This window comes from Bombina bombina, chromosome 1, assembly GCF_027579735.1.
Source record: "Bombina bombina isolate aBomBom1 chromosome 1, aBomBom1.pri, whole genome shotgun sequence".
In the NCBI taxonomy this organism is placed as follows: Eukaryota; Metazoa; Chordata; class Amphibia; order Anura; family Bombinatoridae; genus Bombina; species Bombina bombina.
Genome location: NC_069499.1, coordinates 929,731,913 through 929,746,568, shown reverse-complemented (window position 1 = coordinate 929,746,568; position 14,656 = coordinate 929,731,913). Strand labels below are relative to the sequence as shown.

The 14,656-nt window shown below is 38.1% G+C and overlaps 1 protein-coding gene across 1 annotated transcript in view; it reads left to right on the top strand.

Moving 5' to 3' along the window:
- The window catches only part of POFUT1 (protein O-fucosyltransferase 1), a 31,341-nt gene that overhangs the window by 1,910 nt on the left and 14,775 nt on the right, over positions 1-14,656 (top strand). The window contains exons 2-5 of the mRNA XM_053699179.1: positions 3,102-3,223; positions 4,373-4,555; positions 5,072-5,184; positions 6,236-6,428. Coding sequence (XP_053555154.1) covers positions 3,102-3,223; positions 4,373-4,555; positions 5,072-5,184; positions 6,236-6,428 — 611 coding nt within the window. The remainder of the gene's footprint in view (positions 1-3,101; positions 3,224-4,372; positions 4,556-5,071; positions 5,185-6,235; positions 6,429-14,656) is intronic.

The window sequence follows — 14,656 nt, the reverse complement described above, 5'->3', positions numbered from 1 at the left end:
ACTCCTGTTAATGCTGTCTTTTTATATTCGGGAAGGGGGGGGGAGTGTCTGCTCTTCTTGTTTTCCCAGCCCCTTTCACTGGGTATCCCAGCCTAACCTCTTCAACAGTGCTAAACTGGGAGCTTCTAAGTACGTTTTGAAAAGGTTTTATACTGGATTTTTAGATCAGTATCTGTGCACATTCTTCTTTATAGTAGTGTCTATTACATGCAATTATATGAAAATTGGTGTACACTGTCCCTTTAAGGAAGTTTACTATGAAATCTCAGGAGAGCACAGCAAAACAATGCATGACCTCAACACTGCTGATGCTGTTTGGCTATTGTGGTGGTGATTTTTTTTTTGGGGGGGGGGGGTTCTCACTTGCAGCTTTACAGCAGGTGAAGTATAACTGTTAAGAGAGCGCTTACTCTGGTAAGCTAAATAAATAGGTAAAATATCTTCTTTTTTACATAGAGAGTTTCAGGTGATATTTTCATGTCAGCCTTTTACAGTTATGCTGCATCACTTTCTTTTGATTATGATTGTGAGTATGATGCCCCTTTTAATATTGTGAATTTGCAATCCCTCCTTGCTTGTGGTGCTTACTTCATATGTAAATATTTATGTGAGTAGTGTCAGCCTGTGTTGGTGCTTACAGATAACTGGACTTGACAAATACTGGAGCCATGACACTAAACATGGTCTCTAGTGCTCAGTAAAGTGTCCTTTTTATATATAGTAAGGGTGGCAGATGGTGTTGGAGTAGACACTTTTAAACTATACTCAGGAGTATGCTCCCTTTTCAGTGTTCTGCTTTTTACTGTCATTAGTTCTAGTAAAGGTAAAATCACTGCTGTATGTGTATTAAAGGGACAGTCTACTCCAAAATTGTTATTGTTTAAAAAGATAGATAATCCCTTTATTACCAATTCCCCTGTTTTGCATAACCAACATGGTTGTATCAATATACTTTTTACCTCTGTGATTACCTTGTATCTAAGCCTTTGCAGACTGCCCCCTTATTTCAGTTCTTTTGACAGACTTGCATTTAGCCAATCAGTGCCCTCTCAATTGTGAATCCAAGGGCGTGGTCACAATGTTATCTGTATGACACACATGAACTTCCACACTCTAGTTGTGAAAAATTACCAAATGCATTGAAATAAGGGGCGACCTTCAAGGTTTTTAGAAATTGGCATAGGAGCTTTCAATGAAGAATACCATAAGAACAAAGAAATCCGACGCGGAGCATCCTCTTCGTTCGACGGCGACTGGAACAATGACGGGTCCTTTAAATGACGTCATCCAAGATGGCGTCCCTTCAATTCCGATTGGCTGATAGAATTCTATCAGCCAATCTGAACGGATTGCCAATAGGATTGAGCTTGCATATAGGATTGAGCTTGCATACTATTGGCTGATTGGATCAGCCAATAGGATTTTTTCTACCTTAATTCCGATTGGCTGATAGATTTCTATCAGCCAATCGGAATTGAAGGGACGCCATCTTGGATGATGTCATTTAAAGGACCCGTCATTGTTCCAGTCGCCGTCGAACGAAGAGGATGCTCCGCGTCGGATGTCTTGAAGATGGACCCGCTCCGCTCCGGATGAATGAAGATAGAAGATGCCGTCTGGAGGACTTCTTCTGCCCAGATAGGATGAAGACTTTGGACCGTCTGGAGGACCACTTCTGCCCGGTTGGGTGAAGACGTCTCAAGGTAGGGTGATCTTCAAGGGGGTAGTGTTAGGTTTTATTAAGGGGGGATTGGGTGGGTTTTAGAGTAGGGTTGTGTGTATGGGTGGTGGGTTGTAATGTTGGGGGGAGTATTGTCTTTTTTTTTAAAGGTAAAAGAGCTGATTACTTTGGGGCAATGCCCCGCAAAAAGCCCTTTTAAGGGCTATTTGTAATTTAGTATAGGGTAGGGATTTTTATTATTTTGGGGGGCTTTTTTATTTTATTAGGGGGATTAGATTAGGTGTAATTAGTTTAAAAAATTGTAATTTTATTATTTTCTGTAATTTAGTGTTTGTTTTTTTTCGTAATTTTAGTTTATTGAATTTAATTGTAATTGTAGTTAATTTAGGTAATTTATTTAATTATAGTTTAGTGTTAGGTGTAATTGTAATTTAGGTTAGGATTTATTTTACAGGTATATTTGTATTTATTTTAACTAGGTAGTTATTAAATAGTTAATAACTATTTAATATCTATTGTACCTAGTTAAAATAAATACAAAGTTGCCTGTAAAATAAAAATAAACCCTTAGCTAGATACACATGTAACTATTAGTTATATTGTAGCTATTTTTTAGGGTTTATTTTATAGGTAAGTTTTTAGTTTTAAATAGGAATAATTTATTTAATTGTAGTAATTTTATTTTGATTTATTTAATTTATATTTAAGTTAGGGGGTTAATAAATTTAATATAGTTGTGGTGACGTTGGGGGCGGCAGATTAGGGGTTAATAAATGTAGGTAGGTGTCGGCAATGTTAGGGATGGCAGATTAGGGGTTAATAAAATGTAACTGTTTGCGAGGCGGGAGTGCGGCGGTTTAGGGGTTAATATATTGAAGTGGCGGCTATGTCCGGTCAGCAGATTAGGGGTTAAAAAATTTATTTAAGTGTTTGCGATGTGGGGGAGGGGCTTCGGTTTAGGGGTTAATAGGTAGTTTATGGGTGTTAGTGTACTTTTTAGCACTTTAGTTAAGAGTTTTATGTTACGGCGTTAGCCCATAAAACTCTTTAACTACTGACTTTTAAATGCGGTAGGAGTCTTGACAGGAGGTGTACCGCTCACTTTTTCCAAGACTCGTAATTCCGGCGTTATGCAAGTCCCATTAAAAAGATAGGATACGCAATTTACGTAAGTGGACTTGCGGTATGCTCGATTCCCGGAAAAAAAGTGAGCGGTACACCTGTACCTGCCAGACTCGTAATACCAGCGGGCGTTAAAAAGCAGCGTTGGGACCTCTCAACGCTGCTTTTTAAGGCTAACGCAAGACTCGTAATCTAGGCGAGTGTTTATAAAGCCAAAAAATAAAATCTTGTACATGGATTTTCTTATGCTCCCTTTTTTTTTTATATATATAACGAACCAGTTAATTGTTTTCCACAGGGAGGTTTGGTAACCAAGCTGATCATTTCCTGGGTTCTTTGGCGTTTGCTAAGATGCTGAATCGGACACTTGTTGTACCTCCATGGATTGTTTATCGTCATCATCGTCCTCCATACACTAATGTAAGCATTAATGATTACAGAAGAAAGTTTGTTTCCCTTTATTAGAACATGAAACAACTTACAAGTCGTGCTTCATACAATTACTACAAATTTCAGATGTCCAAATTAAAGGGACATGAAAACCAAAACATTTTCTTTCATGATTTAGGTAGAAAAACTTTCCAGTTTAATTATATTATCTAATTTGCTTTTATTCTCCCTCTATCAATTTTTAAAGGAGCAGCAATGCACTACTGGTTTCTAACTGACCAGGTGAGCCAATGTCAATGGGTATATATATGCAGCCACCAATCAGCAGCTAGAACCTAGGTTCTTTGCTGCTCCTGAGCTTTCCTAGATAAAACTTTTGAGCAAGGGAGAAGAAAAGAAGGAAGCAAATTAAATAATAGAAGTACATTGGAAAGTTATTTAAAATTGTATGCTATGTATAATTATGGCTTTACTGTCCCTTTTACGGTATTGCTTAAAAGTAAAACAAAGTAAAAGGCACAACCTTAAAGGTTCATTATAGTTCAGAAAATTAAATGCTTTGATTCTTAGCAATAGCCACTCTCTAAGTCTGTGTTTAACTCCCCACAAAGAGGTTAAACATATAATTAACGTACCACTTAGAAGCTCCAGTTGCATGATTGCCACTGCTTATTGGCTCACTTGCCTGTCGATTAGATATCAGCAGTGCTCTGTGACTAACAAGCGCTACTTTAACTACATTTAACACCTTTGGGGGGTTATCACATAGACTTGCAGGGCTGGTAGTGCTATTATGACACACCATAACAAATTAGAACATACCATTTTTGCACTGCAATAGTCCTTTAAAAAAAAAAAGAGAGAATTCAAATTAAAGTCCAGATCTTGTTTACTGTTTCCCAAGGTTTTTTTTTTAATTCCTGTGTTATTCATTACATATGCACCACAAAACTTCAGTAACGCCTTGTTTTTGTGAGACAAAAAAAAAAGGTCTATGTAATCCAAAGACTAGGCAGTTGTACTTTTTTTTTATTTTTTTTTATTGTATTTCTTGTTGTGTAACCAGTGAGTAGCCGGACAAAGTGATGCTTTCATCATTTTAGTCATATGTAGAGAGAATGAATTGGATCTGCATTTACATCAAGGTCTAGTTTAACATAACCATATGTTGCTTTCCAGGAACATGTACCTTATGAAGAGTTTTTTCAACTTGAGCCTCTTGAAGAGTTCCACCGTATCATTAGTTTGGAGGAATTCATGAAAAATGTTGCTCCCACCTATTGGCCACCCAGTAAACGTGTGGCATATTGTTTCAGGGCAGCCGCACAGAGAAGTCCTGACAAGAAGACATGTCCCATGAAAGTAAGTGAATAATAGCTTGCGCACAACTGGTGGTGTTTTGGTGTTGAGAATATTCACAGGTGGTTGACATTGGTTGGGTTGTCCTATGAGAGTTGATGGAGGGGTGGTACAATTGTTTGCTTATAGTGAAGGCCCTACACAAGTAGTCTTGATATTGGTTGAGCTGCCCAGTGGTATTTGGTGATGGTTTCTGATTGTCAAGTAGCTTGAATTCGGTAGGTTATGTTGACACTACTATTGTATATTCTGTTTTGTTTTTTTAATACTTGCTGGTAGTTGAATCACTATCTCGTGAATAGTGGGGATCAAGGCAAAGAAATAAGTGTGACTGCTCACATAGTGTGAATTTGTGCTTTCCCACATCCATATAATGACCTGAATCTGAAAATTGATAGAGAAGTATCTTTAAACACATAAAGTGGTCGCTTTTTGGAGTATTGGGGATATGAGAAGTTTGCTATGTAACATTACCTTCCCTGCAATGATTCTAATTTTTCTTGGTCTTTTTTCTTATAGGACGGAAACCCATTTGGCCCATTTTGGGATCACTTTTATGTGGACTTCAGTGAGTCCGAGCTATTTGATGGCATTAATTTTAGTAACTATTATAAAGATGTGTGGATGAGCAGGTAAAACTAAAATATAACTAAATACATGAACAGAATAATTTCTATTGCCTTTTTTCATAAATGCTGTACTACAGGTTTTGCATAGGTCTGTGAATGTGTGGTTGCATGTATGCATTTACACACTCACGTATATTATGTTTCTATCTTTTTCCTTCTTCGGGTCTGAAGCAGTACTATTTACAGTCAGGCATACATACATTGTCTGCATGAAGTGTACTCTACAAATGGACAAGGAGCACCCGTCAGCCTATATATATATAATTAGTGTGTGTATTCATATGTATGAATATGAATTATCCCTTGGTTTGCATGAATGTAACCATTCAATAACACCTTGGCTGCCAGGAAGATAACAGTGTGATGAGGCCTGGGAGTCCCTTTTTAACCCAGTGGCTTGTCCCACTGACTGTGGGGTAGATATTTAGTTTGGCTTAAAGGGACATGAAACCCAAATTTTTTCTTTCATGATTTAGAAAGAGCATGCCGTTTTAAACAACTTTCTAATTTACTTCTATTATCTAATTTGCTTCATTCTCTTGATATTCTTAGATGAAAAGCATATCTAGATAGGCTCAGTAGCTGCTGATTGGTTGCTGCACATAGATGCCTCGTGTGATTGGCTCTCCCACGTGCATTGCTCTTTCTTCAACAAACGATATCTAAAAAATGAAGCAAATTAGATAGAAGTAAATTGGAAAGTTGTTTAAAATTGTATTCTCTATCTGAATTATGAAAGAAAAAAATTGGGTTTAGTGTCCCTTTAATATGATGGGAGTCTGGCGATTCTCAAGCCCTGTATTTGTTAGTATTTGTCTGTACTGCTGCATTTAGCTGCATTGTTATATTTTATAATATGTGTGTGTGTGTGTGTGTGTAAAAAAAAAAAAAAAATAATATTAATATATGTGTATATATATATATATATATATATATATATATATTATATATATATATATATATATATATATATATATATATATATATATATATATATATATATATATATATATATATATATATATAATCTCTCTTTCTTTTTTTTTTTTTTAAGGTTTCCACCCACTCGCCACCCAATTTTAGCTCTCCCTGGTGCACCCGCTCAGTTTCCAGTACTAGAAGAACACCGTGTTTTTCAAAAATACATGGTGTGGTCTAAGAAGATGGTTCAGGAGGGAGAGGAGCACATCAGGTCTCTGCTGATAAGACCTTTTGTTGGAATTCATCTGAGAATTGGATCTGATTGGGTAAGATTTAGACTTATGTATTTCAATGTTCGTCACGGCATCTCAACTATGACTTTAGATACATTATTTACTGTTCTAGCTAAGTGACAGAGGCAGATATACTCCCCACACTCACCCATCGTTAATATTCTAGACATAAGCAACATTAGAGTCCCCTCCTACAGCACAAGAGAAACAGAATATTTTAAGTATATACAGTATGTATGTTTGTATGTAAGAACACACATGTTCCTTCAACGCTGCTGCCACCATTCCCTCTCATGAATCATTGGTGCCTGCTTTCTGCATCTGACTTCAACTTGCTGTCTCATACTTTTTTTTTATTTATTTTTTTTTATTTTTATCTGGATCTTGGTTTCTCCCTGGTTGCGGATCCTGCCAGGTCCAGCCACCACATGACCATTAGCTGTTCCTGGATCCCTGGAGCTGGCTGCTGTACCAAGCCAAACAATTGCTACCTCACTCTTGCCTTTCTCCAGTGTTGACAAAAACTAATTCCTAAACATACAACCTTGAGATTCTCCCAATATACATATTTCCTAGAACTCTCACCCACCAGCCCCAGAGAGATGGGAAGCACTGTGCTTGTTTGCTATGGGCAGAAAAAGGGCAAAGGTCAAGAATAGCTGTGCTAGAAGTGCACACCACGGGAAGGGGAGAGGTGAAGCTGCCAGCCCTGTACTTCTCCTTCCAGTCACCTACTTATGAGACACCTCTGCTACCTGGTTTCTAGTGAGACAGGTAATCACCATGTCTTATGAAGATTAGCTGTTTCCTAGTGGAACATTCTTTTCTAATGAAGAGTCACTTGTCCCTCTAGCACAAATGCGGAGAGATCGGTGCTCAGTTAGAAGCCCATTCCCCTTAGGGAAATCAGCACTTTAAATGTTGTTGCGTTTTTGGCAGCCATTACCTGCATCTTATGGGCGATTTCCCCTATTTGAAATGAGAGGTATTTTGTCCCTTTTAAATCAATGGTTCCCAAAGTAGGCGGTACAGCATCCTGGTTGGGGCGGTGGGATTACTGAGGGGGGGCACTGATAGGACTAAAAGATGGAAGGGGGCACTCGTATTATTATAGGGAGCGCTAACAGGTAAGGAGTTGAAGACGAAGCTCAATTCCAGTCTTCAAGTACTTCTAACAGGCCAGATCTTCATGATATCTGTGTTAGAGCACAGGTGAAATAATCATCTGATAGGTGAGAGCAGGTTAGTAACCATGGTTACTGATAAGATGATTATTATATTATTCACTTATATAAATAATGTTGCAAACTGCTGAAAGATGGCTTAAGACACTTGTATGCTCCTGCGCTCAACTAGGGTTACTCTTTAACAAAGGATACCAAAAGTGCTAAGCAAAATGTAGGTTTATCCTCGATGTACACTCTTTCTGAATGAGAGAGATTGCAGCCACTTGCATTCTTTGTTTTACCTTGCTGTACACTGGCACATTTTGTCAACATTAACTGATCGGAATTACTGTGTAGTAGCAAATGGCCTGTTGTGTCTGTGTAGCTTTGCATACAGTCATCTGACAATGGTTTTCTAGTCTTCTGTCACCAGAAATAAACTGTGCAGCATGCACTACAAAACACTTTGGTAAGTAGAATATATTTTCCATAAACTTTATTGGTGCAGTTGTACAACTATGCCCCAAGCAAAGGAATAAACTCCAGATTACTAAGCATGTTGATTTAAGACTCCTATTATGTGACATAAACCAAACACTGAGAAATTGGTTACACTTTAATAAGCCCATCCATCATAGTAAACACATTTTTGAATAGTGAAGTAATTGCTAAATGTGGTATATAATACTCTTGCACAGTGACTATGAATATTAAAAAGCTTGTATTACAATATCAAAATAATACAATTTTAATTAATGAAACAAATAAGTTTCATTTAAAATTTGAATAAATGTTTAATATTTTTGCATGTAAGCTAGAGGGCGCAGATGACGAGTTTATGGAACCATAAAAAGTTTGAGAACCACTGCTGTAAATTATCTGGGGCTTTTTCCCCATCCACGGCATCCGTAACAAAAAATGTTCCTGATGCTGAAGGGATTTCCCTGTTCGCTGTGGGGAATTTCCAGTGTAGAAGGAGACAGGAAAGAAAACTGCAGTGCAGGGAAGGCCCCAAGATTGGACTAGGAAAGGCAACACCCCAAGAGAGTCACATATTTTTCATAACTTAGAAATAATCAGAGTTTACTATTTAAAGAACATAAAAGTGTGAAAGCTAAATTTCTTTCATGTAATTAGCAAGAGTCCATGAGCTAGTGACGTATGGGATATACATTCCTACCAGGAGGGGCAAAGTTTCCCAAACCTCAAAATGCCTATAAATACACCCCTCACCACACCCACTAATCAGTTTTACAAACTTTGCCTCCTATGGAGGTGGTGAAGTAAGTTTGTGCTAGATTCTACGTTGATATGCGCTCCGCAGCAGGTTGGAGCCCGGTTTTCCTCTCAGCGTGCAGTGAATGTCAGAGGGATGTGAGGAGAGTATTGCCTATTTGAATTCAATGATCTCCTTCTACGGGGTCTATTTCATAGGTTCTCTGTTATCGGTCGTAGAGATTCATCTCTTGCCTCCCTTTTCAGATCGACGATATACTCTTATATATACCATTACCTCTACTGATTTTCGTTTCAGTACTGGTTTGGCTTTCTACAACTTGTAGATGAGTGTCCTGGGGTAAGTAAGTCTTATTTTCTGTGACACTCTAAGCTATGGTTGGGCACTTTTTAATAAAGTTCTAAATATATGTATTCAAACATTTATTTGCCTTGACTCAGGATGTTCAACGTTCCTTATTTCAGACAGTCAGTTTCATATTTGGGATAATGCATATGAATAAATCAATTTTTTTTACCTTAAAATTTGACTTCTTTCCCTGTGGGCTGTTAGGCTCGCGGGGGCTGAAAATGCTTCATTTTATTGCGTCATTCTTGGCGCGGACTTTTTTGGCGCAAAAAAAAATTCTGTTTCCGGCGTCATACGTGTCGCCGGAAGTTGCGTCATTTTTGATGTTTTTGTGCCAAAAGTGTCGGCGTTCCGGATGTGGCATCATTTTTGGCGCCAAAAGCATTTAGGCGCCAAATAATGTGGGCGTCTTTTTTTGGCGCTAAAAAAATATGGGCGTCACTATTGTCTCCACATTATTTAAGTCTCATTATTTATTGCTTCTGGTTGCTAGAAGCTTGTTCACTGGCATTTTTTCCCATTCCTGAAACTGTCATTTAAGGAATTTGATCAATTTTGCTTTATATGTTGTTTTTTCTATTACATATTGCAAGATGTCCCACGTTAACACTGAGTCAGAAGATACTTCTGGAAAATCGCTGCCTGGTGCTGGATCTACCAAAGCTAAGTGTATCTGCTGTAAACTTATGGTATCTGTTCCTCCAGCTGTTGTTTGTACTGATTGTCATGACAAACTTGTTAATGCAGATATTTCCTTTAGTACTGTTACATTACCTGTTGCTGTTCCGTCAACATCTAATACTCAGAGTGTTCCTGATAACATAAGAGATTTTGTTTCTAAATCCATTAAGAAGGCTATGTCTGTTATTCCTCCTAATAGTAAACGTAATAAGTCTTTTAAAACTTCTCTTTTTTCAGATGAATTTTTAAATGAACATCATCATTCTGATAATGGATCTTCTGGTTCAGAGGATTCTGTCTCAGAGGTTGATGCTGATAAATCTTCATATTTATTTAAAATGGAATTTATTCGTTCTTTACTTAAAGAAGTCCTAATTGCATTAGAAATAGAGGATTCTAGTCCTCTTGATACTAAGTCTAAACGTTTAGATAAGGTTTTTAAATCTCCTGTAGTTATTCCAGAAGTTTTTCCTGTCCCTGATGCTATTTCTGAAGTAATTTCCAGGGAATGGAATAATTTGGGTAATTCATTTACTCCTTCTAAACGTTTTAAGCAATTATATCCTGTGCCATCTGACAGATTAGAGTTTTGGGACAAAATCCCTAAGGTTGATGGGGCTGTCTCTACTCTTGCTAAGCGTACTACTATTCCTACGGCAGATGGTACTTCCTTTAAGGATCCTTTAGATAGGAAAATTGAATCCTTTCTAAGAAAAGCTTACTTGTGTTCAGGTAATCTTCTTAGACCTGCTATATCTTTAGCGGATGTTGCTGCAGCTTCAACGTTTTGGTTAGAAGCTTTAGCGCAACAAGTAACAGATCATAATTCTCATAGCATTATTAATCTTCTTCAACATGCTAATAATTTTATTTGTGATGCCATCTTTGATATCATTAGAGTTGATGTCGGGTATATGTCTCTAGCTATTTTAGCTAGAAGAGCTTTATGGCTTAAAACTTGGAATGCTGATATGTCTTCTAAGTCTACTCTGCTTTCCCTTTCTTTCCAGGGTAATAAATTATTTGGTTCTCAGTTGGATTCTATTATCTCAACTGTTACTGGAGGGAAAGGAACTTTTTTACCACAGGATAAAAAATCTAAAGGTAAATTTAGGTCTAATAATCGTTTTCGTTCCTTTCGTCACAACAAGGAACAAAAGCCTGATCCTTCATCCTCAGGAGCGTTATCAGTTTGGAAACCATCTCCAGTCTGGAATAAATCCAAGCCTTTTAGACAACCAAAGCCAGCTCCTAAGTCCACATGAAGGTGCGGCCCTCATTCCAGCTCAGCTGGTAGGGGCCAGATTACGTTTTTTCAAAGAAATTTGGATCAATTACGTTCACAATCTTTGGATTCAGAACATTGTTTCAGAAGGGTACAGAATTGGCTTCAAGATAAGGCCTCCTGCAAAGAGATTTTTTCTTTCCCGTGTCCCAGTAAACCCAGCGAAGGCTCAAGCATTTCTGAATTGTGTTTCAGATCTAGAGTTGGCTGGAGTAATTATGCCAGTTCCAGTTCTGGAACAGGGGCTGGGGTTTTATTCAAATCTCTTCATTGTACCAAAGAAGGAGAATTCCTTCAGACCAGTTCTGGATCTAAAAATATTGAATCGTTATGTAAGGATACCAACTTTCAAAATGGTAACTGTAAGGACTATCCTGCCTTTTGTTCAGCAAGGGCATTATATGTCTACAATAGATTTACAGGATGCATATCTGCATATTCTGATTCATCCAGATCACTATCAGTTTCTGAGATTCTCTTTCCTAGACAAGCATTACCAGTTTGTGGCTCTACCGTTTGGCCTAGCAACAGCTCCAAGAATTTTTACAAAGGTTCTCGGTGCCCTTCTGTCTGTAATCAGAGAACAGGGTATTGTGGTATTTCCTTATTTGGACGATATCTTGGTACTTGCTCAGTCTTCACATTTAGCAGAATCTCATACGAATCGACTTGTGTTGTTTCTTCAAGATCATGGTTGGAGGATCAATTTACCAAAAAGTTCATTGATTCCTCAGACAAGGGTAACCTTTTTAGGTTTCCAGATAGATTCAGTGTCCATGACTCTGTCTTTGACAGACAAGAGACGTCTAAAATTGATATCAGCTTGTCGAAACCTTCAGTCACAATCATTCCCTTCGGTAGCCTTATGCATGGAAATTCTAGGTCTTATGACTGCTGCATCGGACGCGATCCCCTTTGCTCGTTTTCACATGCGACCTCTTCAGCTCTGTATGCTGAACCAGTGGTGCAGGGATTACACAAAGATATCTCAATTAATATCTTTAAAACCGATTGTACGACACTCTCTGACGTGGTGGACAGATCACCATCGTTTAGTTCAGGGGGCTTCTTTTGTTCTTCCGACCTGGACTGTAATTTCAACAGATGCAAGTCTTACAGGTTGGGGAGCTGTGTGGGGGTCTCTGACAGCAAAAGGGGTTTGGGAATCTCAGGAGGTGAGATTACCGATCAATATTTTGGAACTCCGTGCAATTTTCAGAGCTCTTCAGTCATGGCCTCTTCTAAAGAGAGAATCGTTCATTTGTTTTCAGACAGACAATGTCACAACTGTGGCATACATCAATCATCAAGGAGGGACTCACAGTCCTCTGGCTATGAAAGAAGTATCTCGAATTCTGGTATGGGCGGAATCCAGCTCCTGTCTACTTTCTGCGGTTCATATCCCAGGTATAGACAATTGGGAAGCGGATTATCTCAGTCGCCAAACGTTACATCTGGGCGAATGGTCTCTTCATCCAGAGGTATTTCTTCAGATTGTTCAAATGTGGGGACTTCCAGAAATAGATCTGATGGCCTCTCATCTAAACAAGAAACTTCCCAGGTATCTGTCCAGATCCAGGGATCCTCAAGCGGAAGCAGTGGATGCATTGTCACTTCCTTGGAAGTATCATCCTGCCTATATCTTTCCGCCTCTAGTTCTTCTTCCAAGAGTAATCTCAAGATTCTGAAGGAATGCTAGTTTGTTCTGCTGGTAGCTCCAGCATGGCCTCACAGGTTTTGGTATGCGGATCTTGTCCGGATGGCCTCTTGCCAATCGTGGACTCTTCCGTTAAGACCAGACCTTCTGTCGCAAGGTCTTTTTTTCCATCAGGATCTCAAATCCTTAAATTTAAAGGTGTGGAGATTGAACGCTTGATTCTTAGTCAAAGAGGTTTCTCTGACTCTGTGATTAATACTATGTTACAGGCTCGTAAATCCGTATCTAGGGAGATATATTATAGAGTCTGGAAGACTTATATTTCTTGGTGTCTTTCTCATCATTTTTCTTGGCATTCTTTTAGAATTCCGAGAATTTTACAGTTTCTGCAGGATGGTTTGGATAAAGGTTTGTCTGCAAGTTCCTTGAAAGGACAAATCTCTGCTCTTTCTGTTCTTTTTCACAGAAAGATTGCTAATCTTCCTGATATTCATTGTTTTGTACAAGCTTTGGTTCGTATAAAACCTGTCATTAAGTCAATTTCTCCTCCTTGGAGTTTGAATTTGGTTCTTGGGGCTCTTCAAGCTCCTCCGTTTGAACCTATGCATTCATTGGACATTAAATTACTTTCTTGGAAAGTTTTGTTCCTTTTGGCCATCTCTTCTGCCAGAAAAGTTTCTGAATTATCTGCTCTTTCTTGTGAGTCTCCTTTTCTGATTTTTCACCAGGATAAGGCGGTGTTGCGAACTTCTTTTAAATCTTTACCTAAGGTTGTGAATTCTAACAACATTAGTAGAGAAATTGTGGTTCCTTCATTATGTCCTAATCCTAAGAATTCTAAGGAGAAATCATTGCATTCTTTGGATGTAGTTAGAGCTTTGAAATATTATGTTGAAGCTACTAAGAATTTCAGAAAGACTTCTAGTCTATTTGTTATCTTTTCCGGTTCTAGGAAAGGTCAGAAGGCCTCTGCCATTTCTTTGGCATCTTGGTTGAAATCTTTAATTCATCATGCTTATGTCGAGTCGGGTAAAACTCCGCCTCAAAGGATTACAGCTCATTCTACTAGGTCAGTTTCTACTTCCTGGGCGTTTAGGAATGAAGCTTCGGTTGATCAGATTTGCAAAGCAGCAACTTGGTCTTCTTTGCATACTTTTACTAATTTCTACCATTTTGATGTGTTTTCTTCTTCTGAAGCTGTTTTTGGTAGAAAAGTACTTCAGGCAGCTGTTTCAGTTTGAATCTTCTGCTTATATTTTCAGTTTTTTTCTTTATAAGATTTAAACTTTATTTTTGGGTGTGGATTTTTTTTCAGCGGAATTGGCTGTCTTTATTTTATCCCTCCCTCTCTAGTGACTCTTGCGTGGAAGATCCACATCTTGGGTAGTCATTATCCCATACGTCACTAGCTCATGGACTCTTGCTAATTACATGAAAGAAAACATAATTTATGTAAGAACTTACCTGATTAATTCATTTCTTTCATATTAGCAAGAGTCCATGAGGCCCACCTTTTTTTTGTGGTGGTTATGATTTTTTTGTATAAAGCACAATTATTCCAATTCCTTATATTTATGCTTCGCACTTTTTTCTTATCACCCCACTTCTTGGCTATTCGTTAAACTGATTTGTGGGTGTGGTGAGGGGTGTATTTATAGGCATTTTGAGGTTTGGTAAACTTTGCCCCTCCTGGTAGGAATGTATATCCCATACGTCACTAGCTCATGGACTCTTGCTAATATGAAAGAAATGAATTTATCAGGTAAGTTCTTACATAAATTATGTTATTTTTTATTTGATACAGCATTTTATTATTTCACTATTGCTTGTATATAACTAACTGTACTGGAAGGTAGCTAAACACATCTGATGAGCCAATAACAAGAG